We start from the raw sequence: 18,292 nt of genomic DNA on the forward strand, positions 1-18,292 counted from the left end.
GATCACAAATGATTTGTACGACCAGCAAAGTAGGTAATTAAATAATGAGTCTACCGATTCAACAAAGGTCATGAACTAAAATTGATCTTCTAAGTTAATAAACCTAAGAATTAACTGTCTGTAAATTCTTAAAAAGTCTCTTTATTTTCATCTAAACTCTTCCAAATCTTCTTCCGAGTTTATTAAACCGACAAATTTTTTGCCTAGAAAACCTAACACCTATAATTTTATCTTGATTAAATTTCATCAAAAAATCAGAGTTGTGACACTGGTTGTGACTGTCATCCAGTATTTCGGAGTCTCGAGCCTCTAATATTTTACATTGGTATATTAATATGCACGGACCTCAAACAGACAATGAGAATAATCACAGAAATAAAACGTGATTATAAGTTTACTCAGTCAATAAAATTAAGCATGCTCATTCATGTAAGCATACTGATGAGCATGCTTCTTGTGTATTCAGAAAATTCTAATTCATTGCTAAATTTTTCACCAAATCTCTGAATTAAAGTTATTTGTAATTGCACTGTCTACAGACATCACAAATCTTTTAGTAATTACTATGTGGAAGAGAAGTTAATAGATTATGAATAGACTTAATATTATATCATTTTTCCATTTGTCCGAATAACAGTAACGGGAAATCGATGAAGTCAATAACTCAAAACTTCTCATCTATCTAATTATTTTTTTTACCAATCACTTCCGGAAACAAGCGAGTTCATGTCTTGCAACAGAAGAATAATTGATAATTTTTATTGAATACGATTGATAGAATAAAGAATGCTTTGTAGCTTTTGTGTATTGATGATTTTGTATTGGAGATAGATGAAATTTTTCGGATGTGAATGCATTGGATTAATATGAAGCGTTGGTACTTAAAAAGATATTTACAGCTTCTCTAATTCAAAAGCATTCATTCAGTCAGTATTATTGTCTATTTGACACAAATAATTTGCAAGTATCCTCTATCTTTATGTAATATTTTAAGACATTCATTTTAAAAATGAATCATTTAAGCTGTGAGATTCCATGAGCTGTGAGATTCCATGAGCTGTGAGATTCCATGAGTGGACCTTTACAACAAAGATGTCGGCAGCATGCTAAAGAATTCATCACAAAAACTTTCTAAACCTTAATTAAATCCTCAACAACAATAATTTGTTTGACTTGCTAAACTTGGCAATTTTGAATCTTAATAAATAACTTCATAGTCAATATCCATTATCCAGTGAAGCATGTTGAGGAAAAGAATGAAAAAAAAATCATTTCATTTCACCTGAAATGTCAGCATGAAAAATGACTTCATTATTTATAATGTAAATTCGTTAAAAATTAACTAAAAGAAGTCATAAAAGCCGACACGGCACTACCGTTGAGAAAAAACTTTCCTTGCTGTGCAATTCTTACAACATGTGAGACACAATATGGAACAAACAATGATGTTGGCAAATAGCACATAAAGTTTTGTGGAATTTTAATTTCACATCAGTATTGCTAATTTGTAGTGAAAATTAATACAAAATGAAAAGCTTTTTCTATACGCTACAATTTAATAATGGGACAAAAATTCATGACACAAAAGGTGACAACAAATCATTCACTTTTCATTTTACTTGCAGCTTACCAGAGCTCGAAGTCGACTACGATTTTGCATGATAAGTCGACTTCACATAAATTTTGAGTCAACTTTGAGCTCTGCTGCTTACTTACAGGAATTTAAGGTTGAACTTGCATCAGCGCATTGAAGTTTAAGTAGTCAATTAAAATTATTACCATTTGACTCTGTTGTAGGCTCAGTCACCTAGTTTGTATCAATTCTGTGTCCTCACGCTATGATGACACTGCTTTTCTTTTTGGGTTCCACCCAAGGGCGGCTGAAACAAACTAGTGTTTCTGTTCCAGCGTTTACATTTTTTTAAGGGTTTGAATTTTCAGCATTTAACTTACAGCATTTAGACCCATTTAGATTGAACTGTCAGACCATTAACAGCAATTAACCTTAAAAATTACTCAAATCTTTAATGATTAACAAAACTAAAAATAATTTGCAATTCCAACAGTTTATAAGACACGAGAGTAGGGAGACATATAAATTATCATTATTTCATCATATCTGACATACATGAATTCATAGAAAAAATGAAAAGAATCGCACTTATGCCATTTCAAAAGAAGCAGTAAGCAAAAAAGCATAACGATAAAATAATAATTCACAAAACGATAAATCAAAAATATTTTATGTTAAATGCGATTTTAAAGTCTATGCTGTACTATATTGTATGTCTTTAAAATATGTATTAAATTGGAAATCACTGCTCGTCTACAAAGCGAGAGATGAGAAATAAAATGTGGGTCAGTCAAGTCAAGTTCTACCATCCAATTCATACATCCACTTCCACACATCACGCTTCGCAACAGTTTTCTTTTAATTGATCGTGACTACTGCGAAAAATTCACCAACAATAAAAAAATATAATCGTTTTCTGATTATGAAACAGGTTAATGCCAAAAGCGGTGTTAAATTGAATAAGAATGAAGAAAACTTCCGAAAAAAAACGTTTTTATTATTTTTTTTGTGTGTGAAATTTTCTTCTTCCATCGACAGTTTTCTGCCTGCTTTAGATCATTTCTATGCCGATTTTACGCGTCTTTTACGAATCTTCTTATTCAACCATTAAGACCGTACTAACAAGAAAGATATTTGAAGTAAGAGATTGAATATAAAAAAAGGCAGAATCGTGAGTGTCGTTAAAATTTATTACCAAAAACATGGATTAATGACCATGATTGTGTTACGTTTGCTTGTTAAGTCACTTACATACATGGCGATAGACACATTCATGCATGCTGCTTAGACTCTTCTTAATTATATTTTTAACACATTTTTTATATTTCGAACGGTAGTTGAACGACAAATGATTTAATTGAAATAAGAAGGAAGAAATTGGCGATTAAAAATATTTTTAGTCAATATTTAATTTCTTCTACTTACTACTTCCACATCTTCTTACGTCAATTTTCATCTTTTTATTAATCTTGTCAATAGAAAGATTATCTTTGGATTTCAATTGAAGTTTTTTTTAAAGAACTGAATGCAATAAAAGACATTTAAATGCCCAAACTAACAGTTAAAATGTTGTTTGATGATGCAATTTATTGGTCATAATTAAGTGCCATTAAGTGGTTCCTTTGCTTTATAATTTTGAAATTCCGTTCCACTTTTTAATTCTTTGTGACTTAAAGTATTAATTTTATAGACAGAGTGTTAGTGGAACTCTTCTATATAAGAATATTTGATTTTATTAACTTATAAATTAAAATTAAACGACTCCAAAAATCACACATATGATATAAAATGTCTTTATTTTCTCAGAACATAAATAATATAGGTATTCATAAACAATAAAACTCAAAAAGTTACTCATTCCATTCATTCATATTCAGCTTATTATGGAATAAAAATTTGAATTTCATATAAACTTCACAAAAAATAAATAAATCAAAACAAAATAAAATAAGATGAGAAGCTCAACAAGAGCTGATTTAAAGTCATCCCAGTCATTTGTCGGTGATTTAATCTCATCAGTTTGTGTACATACAGAAGAAGAATTTATTAACGGTTATTTAGACATAAATGTTGCCAGTTAGTAAGGTAATAAGATGTGATAAATATTGTACAGAATTTAGGCTTTTAATCTTCCCATGCGCTTCATGAAAACATTTTCAGAATGATTTAAATGCAGTTTTGTAATTTTACAGTAAATAAAAAAAGGCACAGAAAATATTTTAATAGATTTTCAATCTTTTAAAGTATCGCATTAAGAATGGATAAGTAGAGAATCTCTAGTGGCACTTAATAGTGATGTAAATTTGTGAATAAATGTAATGAATGGAACAAGAAGCTATGAAGATTCCAATGAGATAATTATCGTCAACTTGATAAGCTCACAGAGAAGGAATGAAGAATTTAAATGCAGCAGAATGACAGTTAATGTTAAACAGAAGTAAAATTGAATCTGGCCATCTGATTGAATTTTTTGTAATTGAGTATCCAGAAGCTATTTTGAAAATTGTCTATAATCCTTTAAAAACGATCACGTTAAAAGACAATCATCCAAAGGAACTTCAATAGCCAGCCAGCTCTGTTGCCAACACCAGAACACTAGAATCAGCACAACGATGAGAAATTTCATCGGCTTGAGCATCGCGCAATGAATTAGTTTGAATTTAAATCATTCGTGTGGGAAAAGTTGCATAAAAGGCATTCAAAGATGAGCAAAGAAATTGTTTTCATTTAGATGATCATGTCCATTTATGTTCTTAATGTGTCTTTCTATCTTGCTTTATTTCTTCTTCTTTAAACTATTGCAAAGACCAAAAACAATTAATTTTTTTTAAGAATTACCGCAATCGCTTAAAATCTCGTAAAGCTCAAACACGAGTAAGAACGAGAAAAGTCAGATAAAACAAAAAAATTAATTGAAATGCAAAGACAATGGAATGATCAAAATATTTTTAATTCTTACTGTAAAATAAACTCTTTCCGGTTCTAAATGGACGAGAGACTAAGCAGACACAGTAATAAAAAAGACAATCTAATTGTGCCAAAAAAGAACACCTAATGGAATGTAGAATATGCAGAATGAATGAAGCTGTGAATATATTTAAGCATAGCTTTTCGGCTAAATGAATACAATGAGACATTCTCCATTCTCAGAATTTTTTTCAGGGTTGTTAATAAACAACGTAATGTAAACATTGCTTGTGCAGAAATCTAAAATTCTATTAAGCTATTTCCAGTCCTTTATAAAGTGACGCAACATACAAACAATACTTTAACATAATAAAGTTTGGAATAAGCTTTAACAAGCCACTCTTTGAAAAATTCACACACATTCTTAAGGTATTTTCATATTGCGAAATAAGTTTTCATCAAGAATGTTCAGAATTTATTTGTGGAAGTTGCCATAGTTAAAATCGTTTCCCATTTTTGGCACAAGTATGTTAACTTAATTGGTCTTTCTAGCTTATAATTTTTATCTGATTTTTCCCACATTTTTCGAGTCACAAAAAGAAATTTTCATCTTCCCATTAAAATGTTTTTTAAAACTCAATAAAAATTTAGACGATATTGGAATTTAACTGATAATTTTCGAGAAATTTTCTACAAAACGTGCGTAACGCACAAAAACAGAAGAAGAAAATGAACAACAAAAAAACATTCAATTAACCTTAATTGTTCGACAATATTCGACATTATTAATGAAGCAGTATAAAGAAAGAAGAAGAAATCGAGTAAATGACTTAAAATTAAACCGCGACAGTAGCCGGTTCGTTTTTGAATTAAAAATAATTTATTTGCATAATTTGGATCATTAAGTCAGTGTGCTAATGAGCGACAATATCTCTCGATGAGATGCTTTCATTTTTCATTTCTGACTATTTTCCTGTTAAAAATTGTTAATTAATTTTAATGACTTTTCTTTTATGAGATCTTTTTGAGCATGTAGTGTGAATTTTTCGGAAGGGAATTGGAATATGGATGCTGAATTGAATGAAATTGTTACTTAATGAGTGGTCTTGTGGGAATATGAGCTTGATATTGATCGATTTCAATTAATTGATGTTAAATGAATCCCCAGTGGTACTTCCTGTGTTGATTTTTAATATCAGTCATTGTAAATTCTCGAAATCTTAAAAGAGAAATTTCGTAAAGCAATTTCAAAAATTTATTCCAGACTTTGAAATATTAAGGTTTGGTCAAGAATTGTAGGCCTTGCTTTTAATGTAATTTAGGTACGCATGTCTGCAATTTTGTGCTGCATCTTATAGTTACTCCAAGGTATCAGACCTGCAATTTAGGACTAATTGCTATGCGATTCGAATAAAATATAAAAGTTTATGCTGATTTTTAAATATTCAGTAAAACTTGTAATTTCAATCCTAAAAGCCTCCTTCTTTTATCTAACATTTTTCAACAAACAATTAAAATACCATAATTCATTTTTCTCATTTTATTTATAATTTCTTTACAACTTTTTCAATTTATTTTATCGTGATGTTATTAAACATTTACCTTATAAACAATCAATTAAGCAGTTTTAATTTCTTTTATATTACACGAGTCGAACCAATCAAAAAAAATTTTCGTACATTTTTCATAAACACTGTTGTCGCCATTACTCATCATTTCGATGAGAATGCAATAAATAAAGAGAAAAAACCAATATTTTTTTTATATAAAAATGCTAAAATATTGTAAAAAATCTCAAATTATACGTGTGTCCATATTGTACACTTTTTCGCACGATCCACAGATGCAAGGACTGAACTGAACGGATGAAAGCTGACTGCTTGTATTGAGACGCTAAATAAATGAAAAATGTGAGATTTTATTAAAAAAAAAACTTGCTACTAAATAACAATTGTAATTGACAATTGCTCTTAAATACTTACGTGTGGTCCTTCAAGACTGACACTAATTTGCCATTAATATTCCATAAAAATACAGAACCATCGGCAGAACCAGCAGCAATATGACTACTATCTGGATTAAATGCAATGCGTGCAAAATCACATCCAACCTTAAAACTATCATGACTTAATGACGCCAGTATATGATTGTTGCGTAAATCAATTATTTTAATTGTATCATCACGTACACATGCCGCAAGGTAGTGACAATCTAGATTAAATTTTATTATTTCAAGAAGAAAAAAGAACAATATGACAGAATGTGTTGTAATGATGATTACCTTAAATTATTTAATTATTTCATACCTTTCGAAAGATCAAGTGATGTCACTTTTCCCTGAAGCTGAATGTCATTTGTTGAGCTATCAGAACTTCTTGTATCCCAAAAGCGTATTTTCTTATCAAAATGTCCACTTACTATTGTCGATGAATCTGTCGTCACAAGATCATTACAACTTGATCCTGCAAATTTCGTTTCTATACACGCCTTACTTCGAAGATCCCAAATTTTTAGGGTCCTATCGTGTGAACCTGTTACTATTTTCTGTGATTCACCGACAAATTTCGCCGCCATCACCTTGCCAGAGTGTCCTGTTAATGTGTGCTGGAAAATATTAAATAAATGAATCTTTTATTAGTTGAGAAATTTAATGAGAAAATTTAATAGGAAAGATTTTAAAATTAAATTTTAATTATGAATCTTTTGCAATGGATTTTTTAAATTTCCCAACTTATGTTTAAATCATCGCAACATGGGAGCACAAAGGAGCATCGTTACAGTAAGTTAGTATGTACCGCAGAACTTTAGAGCCTATCAATTTTTCACCTCAAGTGACTCAGTTCTTCAATGGTTTTTAAGACACAGAATGAATTTCCTCCTCACAACATGAATTAAATACGTGAATGAGGCAAAAACTTGTTGCAAAAACAATCATTTTCATACAATTTTTTTCCTCATTTTATTCTCCAGCAGCATTAAGGCATCTTCGTATGTAGATTTAATTAAATAATTAATCAAACATCTTTTTATTATCGCGTACACTGTTTTTATAGTGTTGTATCTTCTTATTCCCTGCCATTGTGAATAAAATAAAAGAAGCAACGCAAGGAAGACGACCCATAGTGAAAAGATGTGAGAGTAAGCAACACGAGTGAAATGGTTAATAAATGAAAAAAAGAATCGCAATCGGTATAATGTGGATTTGTAAAAAGCAATGTACATATTTAAACAGCAAGCAGTTAACATCAATCAAATAAAACATGAACTCTAATAATATTTTTTTTTCTCATTTTTAAATCTAATTCTTACACAATAGACGATGACTTCTTCTTCCTTATTTTTTTTTTGCCATTATGAAGTTGAAATGATGAAATTATAAATTAGCAATGGAATTATTATGAAATATAATAGTTTTTTTTCTTTTATTTGATTAGGAATGTTTTGTAATCGATTGTTCAATAAAGATGAATGCGTGATTTGATGCAGAGATTTATGCTTTGACTTATCAAGCAATTTAGAATTCTATTGAAGTTCTAAAAGTTTTTCCAAAAGTATTGTATATTTATTGACCAATTTGTGGTTACCAGAAAGCAAACAAGGAAATTTCTGTTATTGATTGTTAAAAGTTTTTTTATATTCACACCGTTTTCACGTGTGAATGTATTGAATTTGTTCAGATTGGAAAATCAGTTTTTTGGATTTTGTAGCAAAACTAAGCATAATGGCAAGTTTTGTTCTGTAGCAAAAAGTTTGTACCTGGAATTCCTCACCATAATCAAAAAACAGATTTGAAATTGGTTGAGGCATTGCTGAGAAAATCGAAAAATTCGCTTTCTGTAAGCAAGCAAACAAGCAAACAAGCAAACAAGCAAACAAGCAAACAAGTTAATCAGCAAGAAATCTCAATAACGAGACATCGTAGAGACTTCTAGTTTTTTGCAATCGATCCGCGCTGCTTTATAGAAGAGCTGATTAGTTTTTGGGCATGCCAGGAGCAGCCGTTGCTTCTAAAAAAGCAAAAAACTTTCGTTTTCATACAAAATTTCAAAATCAATGTTTTCTATGATTTTTTGAAACTTTGAATTCGAACAATTTTTGCAAACATTTGCCAAGCGAAGCTTGGCCTGCCCGCTGGAGCCTGACCCCTCAAACATTTGCCAAGCGAAGCTTGGCCTGCCCGCTGGAGCCTGACCCCTCAAACATTTGCCAAGCGAAGCTTGGCCTGTCCGCTGGAGCCTGATCCCTCAAACATTTGCCAAGCGAAGCTTGGCCTGCCCGCTGGAGCCTGATTCCTCAAACATTTGCCAAGCGAAGCTTGGCCTGCCCGCTGGAGCCTGACCCTCAAACATTTGCCAAGCGAAGCTTGGCCTGCCCGCTGGAGCCTGACCCCTCAAACATTTGCCAAGCGAAGCTTGGCCTGCCCGCTGGAGCCTGACCCCTCAAACATTTGCCAAGCGAAGCTTGGCCTGCCCGCTGGAGCCTGACCCCTCAAACATTTGCCAAGCGAAGCTTGGCCCGCTGGAGCCTGACCCCTCAAACATTTGCCAAGCGAAGCTTGGCCTGCCCGCTGGAGGCTGACCCCTCAAACATTTGCCAAGCGAAGCTTGGCCTGCCCGCTGGAGCCTGACCCCTCAAACATTTGCCAAGCGAAGCTTGGCCTGTCCGCTGGAGCCTGACCCCTCAAACATTTGCCAAGCGAAGCTTGGCCTGCCCGCTGGAGCCTGACCCCTCAAACATTTGCCAAGCGAAGCTTGGCCTGCCCGCTGGAGCCTGACCCCTCAAACATTTGCCAAGCGAAGCTTGGCCTGCCCGCTGGAGCCTGACCCCTCAAACATTTGCCAAGCGAAGCTTGGCCTGCCCGCTGGAGGCTGACCCCTCAAACATTTGCCAAGCGAAGCTTGGCCTGCCCGCTGGAGCCTGACCCCTCAAACATTTGCCAAGCGAAGCTTGGCCTGTCCGCTGGAGCCTGACCCCTCAAACATTTGCCAAGCGAAGCTTGGCCTGCCCGCTGGAGCCTGACCCCTCAAACATTTGCCAAGCGAAGCTTGGCCTGTCCGCTGGAGCCTGATCCCTCAAACATTTGCCAAGCGAAGCTTGGCCTGCCCGCTGGAGCCTGATTCCTCAAACATTTGCCAAGCGAAGCTTGGCCTGCCCGCTGGAGCCTGATCCCTCAAACATTTGCCAAGCGAAGCTTGGCCTGCCCGCTGGAGCCTGATTCCTAAAACATTTGCCAAGCGAAGCTTGGCCTGCCCACTGGAGCCTGATCCCTCAAACATTTGCCAAGCGAAGCTTGGCCTACCCGCGAGACTTTTTATGGAACGGTGTGAATATATCCGCATTGGGTTTCTACCCGATACACTAGTTGTGATTTTCATTTGCAGAATTCCGTTAGACGACAAAACGGTTCTCTAGGTAAAATGTGAGATTATGGCGTTTTAAGACATTTATTTTACAATTTTTTTGATGGATTAATTTTGGACAGGTTATGGGAAAATCAAATATTATTTGTGGTTTGTCTAAATAAAAGCCAATAGTAATTTATATTCGGGATATTCTCAAGAATTCATATGCTGAATATTTTATCAAAAAAAAATAAATAAAATTTGTATTTCAGGTATTTTCTTTTTCTAATATTCAAAATATTTTATGCCGTCATTAGTGATTAAAATCGAGCAGGAAATTACATCGAACCGTATGCGACTGCCAAGAATAAAAATCCAATAGCTTTCATTATCATGAACCCAAAAAGTCAAAGTATATTTTTTTCTAGTTCACATAAATTAAAATAACCAATAAATTTCAATGTTAAGCAAAACCCATAAACATAAAAATCATTAGAAAAGCATGCGCGCATAAGATTTATGATCAAACAATTTTCATTTGAAGTAAAATGACAATTTAAAGCAGCCGGTGGAGAAAACAATATGAAAATATTCTTTTTTTATGAATTATAGTTTGTCGTTTGAGAATTCAATTGAAAATTATTCAAATTTAATTTCTCATATTTATATTTATTATTAAAGATTGGTACATGAAAACGCTTTTAACAAACAAAACACAAAAAAATGAGAAAGAAGTAAAAAAAAATCAATGAGAAGCATATTAAACATTACCGTGTGTGGAGGAAAGACCTCCTTTAACGATCATATACCTCACGTAAACTCGTAACCTTTCAATTAAAATGCAAACATGTTATTAATGTACATAAAGTTCATATATTTATCCATTGTCCATTGTTAATATTCTGATATCTTTTTTACATTTATTCGTCTTCCAATATCAAATGTGTGTAGACTCTTCTACATTTTATGCGCGCCTGCATTTAATACATTGGCAATAGTTGACTTTTTTTTATGTTTGCTCTTACATCGCTTGAATAATTCTCAAATTGGGTTTATTGGACATTTACAAACGTCAATTTGTTTTGTCAGTAAGTAAATTAATTTTCCCATTTCTGAAATGCAATGACTCTTTGAGACCGTTTTGCTGGGCTTGTTTGGGTAAAGAGAAGTGGATTGTTTGATGAGTTGTCGTTCTGTCTGGCCGAGATATACTATTTTACAAAATATAAATTCGAATAGAAAGAGGATAATTTTTCAACAAGTTCATCATTTTTTTATATAAATTTAATCCATTTTTACAATATTCTCAACTTTCAGGAACTGATGCGAATATATACACCACTAAAGTATGTTCAATATCAATTACAGCAAATGTCAAATTAGCTTCAATTAACCTCTCTAATTACCAAGCCACAGTCAGAAGATTCATCACCACTACCTTCTCTCAAAATGCGTCACAAAACCACAAATCACTGGACAAATTTCCTTAACCACATTTCATTATAAACAGCACGCAAATGCTTAGCGCGAGCACTAAAACATTGATTGACTTTCAATTGAAATGAAGAAACAGCTAACGTGACATCAACAAACTAGAACTAAAGCTCATCGATTTCCCTAAAATACTTCTTTGATTATTATTTCGTGAGAAATATGCATGTAAATACACACATATTGAAAATTTATACATTTAAATACAACTTTTTGATAGGCATAGATTGATTTGCTTCTCTTTTCCTTCTTCTTGCTGCACCAGATTAAGAATTACAACTGCTCTTATTGCAATATTCCAATTAAATGTAAAGTAAAATAAAAACCTCATAGTAAAAAAGAAGGAAGAATAATTTTGGAATTCTTCAACAATTTTCCTATTCAACATGCGATACTTATCGAATTCATATGTATGCACAAATATTGGTATGAGGAACGAGAGCAATGAATATAAAGTAAAGAAAAATACTTCACTAGAAGAAATGAATAAAACAATGTTATCAAAAAAATAAATGCAATAATTTTTTAAGTAACAATACTGCAATTCGCAGAAGGAATTTAGAACGCGTACGGTAATAAGTAATAAGATTGAGTCTACGGCCAATAGTATACGAATGGGATTCCGAGTCTGAGTCAATAAACTCAAGGTAAAGGGATATGAGGCTTAGATGATATTTCTAGGACATAAATCTTATTGTCTATCAATTTGGATTTCATTTTCTATTTTTATAAAACACAAAGCCATTTTGATGTTCAAACTATGTAGCAGAGTTCAAAGTCGAATGATATTTTGTATGGAAAAGTCGACTCGACTCCAAACTACGAATTCAAACTAGATATGTAGTTTGAATAGTGCCGCACACCCTCTGTAGAATTTATTCCTTTTCTTCCGATATCTCATATAAGCACCAATACTCTATAATTTATTTCATCTTATATTATTAGCATTATGCAATCAAAAAGTTCTATTTTGCATATAAATGCATTCTCATAATATTTAGTGTTCGCTATTTGAAAACATGCCCATCTGAAACATTTTAATGTCTTGCCCTCTATGAATATTATACATATATAAATATTGAATAAAGGAGAATGTTAGGAGAACTAGAGATTCATAATAGGCCAATTATGATATTATTAAATTCTATAATGACGCATTTTCCACTGCCTGAATTTGTTTCTCTTCAATGAGTTCCATTGTTGATGCCTCAACTTCTTCAAAAACGATGATCATCATCAAGCGAACGCAAGTTTGTTCTCTCAAGCTAAGTAATCTCAATGTATACATTTTCATTCAAGTATTATTATTTTTTCTTATACAAATTTGAATAGCAAACTGACCATTATGCGGAAATGTTAAAGTTGGATTTTATAAGACAATAATAGTAGTATTTTCGCTCTTCAAGATTAATTCTATATGATATTGTTAAAAATTAAAGAAAAATATGTAAATATAACAACAATGAGATGAAGTAAGTAAGAAGAAGAATGGAAAGAAAATTATGCCAAATGTCTAAAAAAGTTTTATTTCTCATTTCTTAATTCATTTCATTTTACTTAAAGCGCAATACAAGAAATAAATTCAACAATTAAGAACACTAAGTTGGCCCAATTCTCATGTCCATATGCGATGTTAAGCCCACAACCACACAGAAATGCACAAAACAGCGGACGCGATTATTCGCTGTACTTGTGACTCGATATTTTGACATGTGAATGCCTTTTCGCAGATTACTTTTTAATTAAGTATGTATGATACTTTCATTTCTTCTTGTTCTACTCTGTGCAGTTTTATTTCATTTTCTATCTTATGGTTAGGTTTTTGTTGCAATTTGCAATAATTTTAGAATAAAAAGCATGTAAAGCGATCATAATGCCATGAGAATTGTCATAAAAAAATATTGATTATGAAACGTGTTTTTACGGGAGTTCCAGGAGTATTGATAACTCAGATTATGAAGCTTTATTACAAAAAATGCGCATCATTTTTCACGACGTAGCTTTAATTTTCCTGCTTACAATCTACATGATAACAACAAAAATGGAATTGGTATTCTAACATTTTCCTGTTGCAACTTCTCATGTGCCTAAATATAAATGCATCCAGCCGTTTAACATTTATTATTTTAATTTTAATTATCGAGACTCAAATAACCCAAGTGCAGGTCGAAGAATAAATCATATATGAACATATTTTGCAATAAATTTGTAGCCCACAATGTATAGAATGACTTCGTATATTAAAAAAATTTATGTTAGAAAAATGAAGAAATAAAACCATTGAGATAATTATTTTTCTCTCCAACAATGTTGTTCATGTGCAAAGTGCACTTTTTGTTTTGCTCAATGTAGATTGATACACGCTGATTTCTAATGAAATGTGTTAATGATTGCAATAATATAAAAATATGAAAAGAAGTAAATCTTCAGTGAATGATCTCATTCATTCTTTTCTACTTAGACTTCTGGAAATCGACAGTTGAAAATATTGTATTTTATTCTCTTTACAGACCGTAATAACGCTCAGCCGGAGATTAAAGAAAGTCAACTCTCTATGAGCTACGAAAATGATGTGAAGTAAAAGACGGAAGGAGAAAAGAGAAACAAAATCTCTTACTATGAATGGAATGCCGTATGCTTATTGCATAATTTTCATCTCTACGCGCGAATGAGAAAGAAAAAAAACTCGTGAACTTGTTCAAGGTAATACATTTGCAATGTCATGCACGTGAAATGATGAGGAAAAAAAAGTATACATGTGCATGGAGAGATAGAGAGGAATTAAATGAGAACAATCATGAGAGTAAGAGAGACATTGAACTTGATCTATGAATTTGAAGGATTTTTTTCTTATGAATGCTACCGTGACGATCAGTGGTGAATGAATGTTGGATGGTACAAGCTGTTGCGGTGCTTTTGTCCGATTAACTGAATAAAAAATACGATCGCATAGCTTGTTGAATGATATTTTTTAATAATTTGAGTAATTATTGATTAAATTTAAAAGTATTTTAATGCAAGTTTTGGAATTTTTAGCGCATTTTTGAAATTTTTTTCAAAAAGGTAGCTTAATAAGACACTTTGTTCGGTCGGCTGCCAATAAAAACTTTTAATCTAGTTTTATTATTAATTTACATGAGTATTTTTCCATATGATTCGGTTCCTCTCATAAATTCCCCATAAAACATCAAAAATTTTGCCAATCAAAAATTCTCAAATAATCCTTCGTCATTCTCAATCGTTTAAGTTAAGAACACCACGATAAACATCAAAATCTGTGAGATACAAATGAGGAAAAATTCCAACATAAAGCATCTGGCAAATTTGTGGTAGAGCACGAATTTTCTTCCTTTATTAAAATTTTAATTTCTTATTTCTTGTTAAACTAAAAAAATTCTTGTTACCTTCATTCACAATTAGATGTATAAGATTAATTTAATTTTAAGTTTTACAATCGTTTTTGACCTCAGCAATAAATAATATTAAGCAGAAACATGAGTTTAAGTTATTTTAGACATTTTCATTCAAATGCTTTAAAACATGATATCACGTTGTTTAATTCTTTAAAATGCTGTACTTTTATGTGCCTAAGGAAGGGTGATAAATAACTAAGAATTTCAGTTCCAACAATTCCACACTTAACCTACTTTATACCTTTTTTTTCGGCGTTGAAAGTGCCATAAAATTTTCATTCAAAACGTCATTAAACGGTCTTATGTAATTTAAAGATTTTATAATTCACTAATTGCATAATTCATAATAATATCTTACAAAATCTTGTGAGCATTCTACGCATATTTCATCTCTTTTATTCCTTATCTAAAATATTCACATAGAAAAATACTTTTTTCTCACAACTTAACAGTTTTTGTCCATTAACGAGAAAAGAATTTATGTTCATGTTCTTAATTCCGTTTAATTGATTTTCGAAATTAAACGTCGGCTGCGAAAATGTTTATAAAATAATAAGAAAGCCTAAATAATATATCATCTTGAATTAAGATTGACGGATGTGATACCTTCATATTTGCTACAAAATTTTGTGAAGATTCTGTGGATTTGGCAGGGTATGGTAATATTTTTCTGAGGTCTGCAGTTCTTTAGTTATGCTTTCTGCCTATTTGAGAAAACTTATAAGGGTGCATGATTTCGAAAATATTTCAATGTCTTTAAAATGAGTCAACTAGCAATTTTTAACCTTATAATTGTGATATATGTACATTCTTCAATTTTATGAAACAATAGTTACAAAAAATACCACAAAATATTTTCATCTAGTCATCACACCTTGTTGAATTCTATTAACTCCAATTAAAGAATAAAGTCTTTTTTTGTCAAATCAAAAATCTTTACTTAACCGTTAATTTACAAAATAAGAATCCTTGTCATGTGAAGCAGCAATCACTTAACAACACAAAAGGCAGCTTATTTTCTAAGTAATCTTCATCAATCTCTCTTCTCATGCCTTCTTCTCTTGTTATCATATCATCATAACATTAATATTATGGCAAATACTATAAGGAAGCAGCGAAACAATAATGCGAGAATTCACATGGAAGTTGTTTTGTGAGCATAAAAGAAAAAAAGAAATAGAAAAGAATCTATTTTGTGATGATATGAAACGACAGGCATCTTTCTCTCAAAAGAGCAGCTCAACTCAACACTCAATACAGCAGAAGAAGTTAAAGAAGAAAATTGTGTGTATAAGATGAAATGAGGAAAAGAGAGTAGAGTGTGGAAAGGAATAAAAAATGCACTAATGCTGCTGCTCATTTGCTCAACACGGCGTTTTACGATCGCGAGCGACGGTAGAAGAAAAGCAAAAAGAAAAGAAGAAATTGTACTTGGAGAAAAGTGCTGGTGCTCTTGAATGAAATCGTACATATCGTCAGTTTTTTTTTCTATGTGAAGATCAGTCTAAGAAAGTTATAAAACAAGTAACAAGCATTGAATATTCTTTAGTCATTTCGCGACCTCCCGACGGTCAAGTTCATTGAAAATTTAATATAGTAAAAGAAATTTTTTAAAAGAATCAGCAAAAAATTTCAAGGATTTGTCATCATTTAGAAGTTAACATAAAAAAGTTTAATTTTCGTCAAAAATTTAAAAATTTTTTGGATTACAAAATTTTTTTGAGTAAATAAAATTCGACAAATGGTGCAAATTTTATGGAAATTTAATAGTCAAATGGAATAAAGCATAGAAAATAATAAAGAATTTTACAGTTGATTGAATCTTTTCTAAAAACATACAGAATAGACGAAAATCGTGAAAAAGTCTATTAAGAAAAGCCTGTGCAGATGTGAATTTGAAAATTGAAAAAATTAAATAGAAAATAAAAGATACAAAAAATTTTTAATAAAAAGAATTAAACAAAGTCAGAAAAATCATAAAGGAAAGAATTATACGTACGGGAGAAGCAGTAATTAAAAAAAATCTCGAGAATCAACCATATACAGGTAATGAACATAATTAAAATAGTGAAAAAATACAATGTATTCTATATTCAACTTGCCAAACGATGAAATTGATGCAAGAAGAAAAAAAATATGTTCTCATGTGCGAATATAGCTAATGAACAATTTCCAAATGTTATTTGCCAAAAGAGTTCAAGTCTATAAATCTTTTAAACGTGAACTTAAGATCGTTCTAAAAGTTCACAAAAATAATTATCTGGAAATAATCTAAGAATTATATAGTGAGGGTCATGAAATAATTACATGTGGGTTCATACAATATTTTTGTGACTTCGAGATGGAAATATTGATGAGAAAATGTTTTAAAGAAATATAAAAGGATGCTAAAGAATTTGCATATTTATCAATTTTTTTTTAATTTCCCACGAACGGATTTCTTTTTAATAAAGTTGAAAGAATAGAAAATAAAATCGTGTAAAAAATTACTTAGTCAATAGCTTCCAAATAACAATATTAATATTTCATTTTATAAAAATGTCAAAATGTTTCAGACCACGACAGATTTTGCATAAAATTTGGTCATGATATTCACGTTTTTATTCTTTAGAGATTTGCAACCAAAATTTGTCAAAAAAATTCAGCAAACAAATAAATTTCATTCATACAAAAGTCAATTTTATTTAGAAATTTTCGAGCTTTTGTGCAAAAAAAAAAATATTTCTTGTAAAGTTTTTGTGAGTGATAATCACGAAAATAAATTGGGACGATCTTCCATAATTCATGAATTAAATTTTACTGCATAAACTGAAGTTCAAGAAGAAATGTTCATTCAATAAAGCAAACAAAAATTTGTGAGACATAAAACTCTGAACTCTACAAACAGACAACAAATGTTTCAAAACTCTATGAAAAAAAAATCTTTTTTAAAAAGTTACCTCCAACAAAAATCATTATAAAGTCTCAAACAAACAGAAAAAAATATTTTTTCAAGAATCACAGATTTTACGATTTTAAAATTTTAGTTGAGCAAAGAAAGAGGCAAAAGACTTAAATGCGTGTAATTGTTTGGGTGACCGAAAAAATAAATATTAAAAAAAAATCTATTCGGATATTTCAATTGTGAGTGAAAATTAATCAACAAAAAATCATGAATTGAAGAAGATTCACCTGACTGCACATAGAATTATCGAACTTTAAGCATTTAAACTACGTTGATGTTTAAACAATCGAAGAATTATTTTTAAAAAAATGGCAGAAGATAGATTGATGAGTGATTTTTTTTAAAAATCTATTGTAGGAGAACAACAAGATCAATAGTTTTAGCAAAAATAGAATTAATTGTGCAGACTAGACGTGAGGTTCAATTTATGAAATTTGTATGAAATATTGAGAATAAATCATTCGTAAAAACATTTAAATGAGAAAATAAAATTGCTGAGAATTTTTTTTTTAATTTTCTAAAATTGCACAAAGTTCAAGCTAATACACATATATCTATCGATGTATATTTTTTTAACGGAATTAGAATTGAACGTGTTGAATTATAATGAAATTGGCAAAAG

At 31.2% G+C, this 18,292-nt stretch overlaps 2 protein-coding genes across 3 annotated transcripts in view; one reads left to right on the top strand and one right to left on the bottom strand.

Moving 5' to 3' along the window:
* Nucleotides 1-6,075: 6,075 nt before the first annotated feature.
* The window catches only part of Atg16 (Autophagy-related 16), a 44,049-nt gene continuing 31,832 nt past the window's right edge, over nucleotides 6,076-18,292 (bottom strand). Inside the window, exons 6-8 of one of the 2 annotated variants that reach the window (XM_070647432.1) lie at nucleotides 6,787-7,084; nucleotides 6,463-6,691; nucleotides 6,076-6,373 (exon numbers count right to left, since the gene is read on the bottom strand). In XM_070647432.1, coding sequence (XP_070503533.1) covers nucleotides 6,280-6,373; nucleotides 6,463-6,691; nucleotides 6,787-7,084 — 621 coding nt within the window. In that variant the 3' untranslated portion in view covers nucleotides 6,076-6,279. The remainder of the gene's footprint in view (nucleotides 6,374-6,462; nucleotides 6,692-6,786; nucleotides 7,085-18,292) is intronic. The other variant, XM_070647433.1, reaches the window with a different exon arrangement.
* neo (neyo) overlaps nucleotides 16,642-18,292 on the top strand; it is a 29,917-nt gene continuing 28,266 nt past the window's right edge. The window contains exon 1 of the mRNA XM_070647708.1: nucleotides 16,642-16,772. The gene's annotated coding sequence lies outside the window, so the exon portion shown is untranslated. The remainder of the gene's footprint in view (nucleotides 16,773-18,292) is intronic.

Source organism: Chironomus tepperi, unplaced genomic scaffold (assembly GCF_022539635.2).
Source record: "Chironomus tepperi strain 1889 unplaced genomic scaffold, CSIRO-AGI_Ctep_v1 contig_376, whole genome shotgun sequence".
Taxonomy (NCBI): domain Eukaryota; kingdom Metazoa; phylum Arthropoda; class Insecta; order Diptera; family Chironomidae; genus Chironomus; species Chironomus tepperi.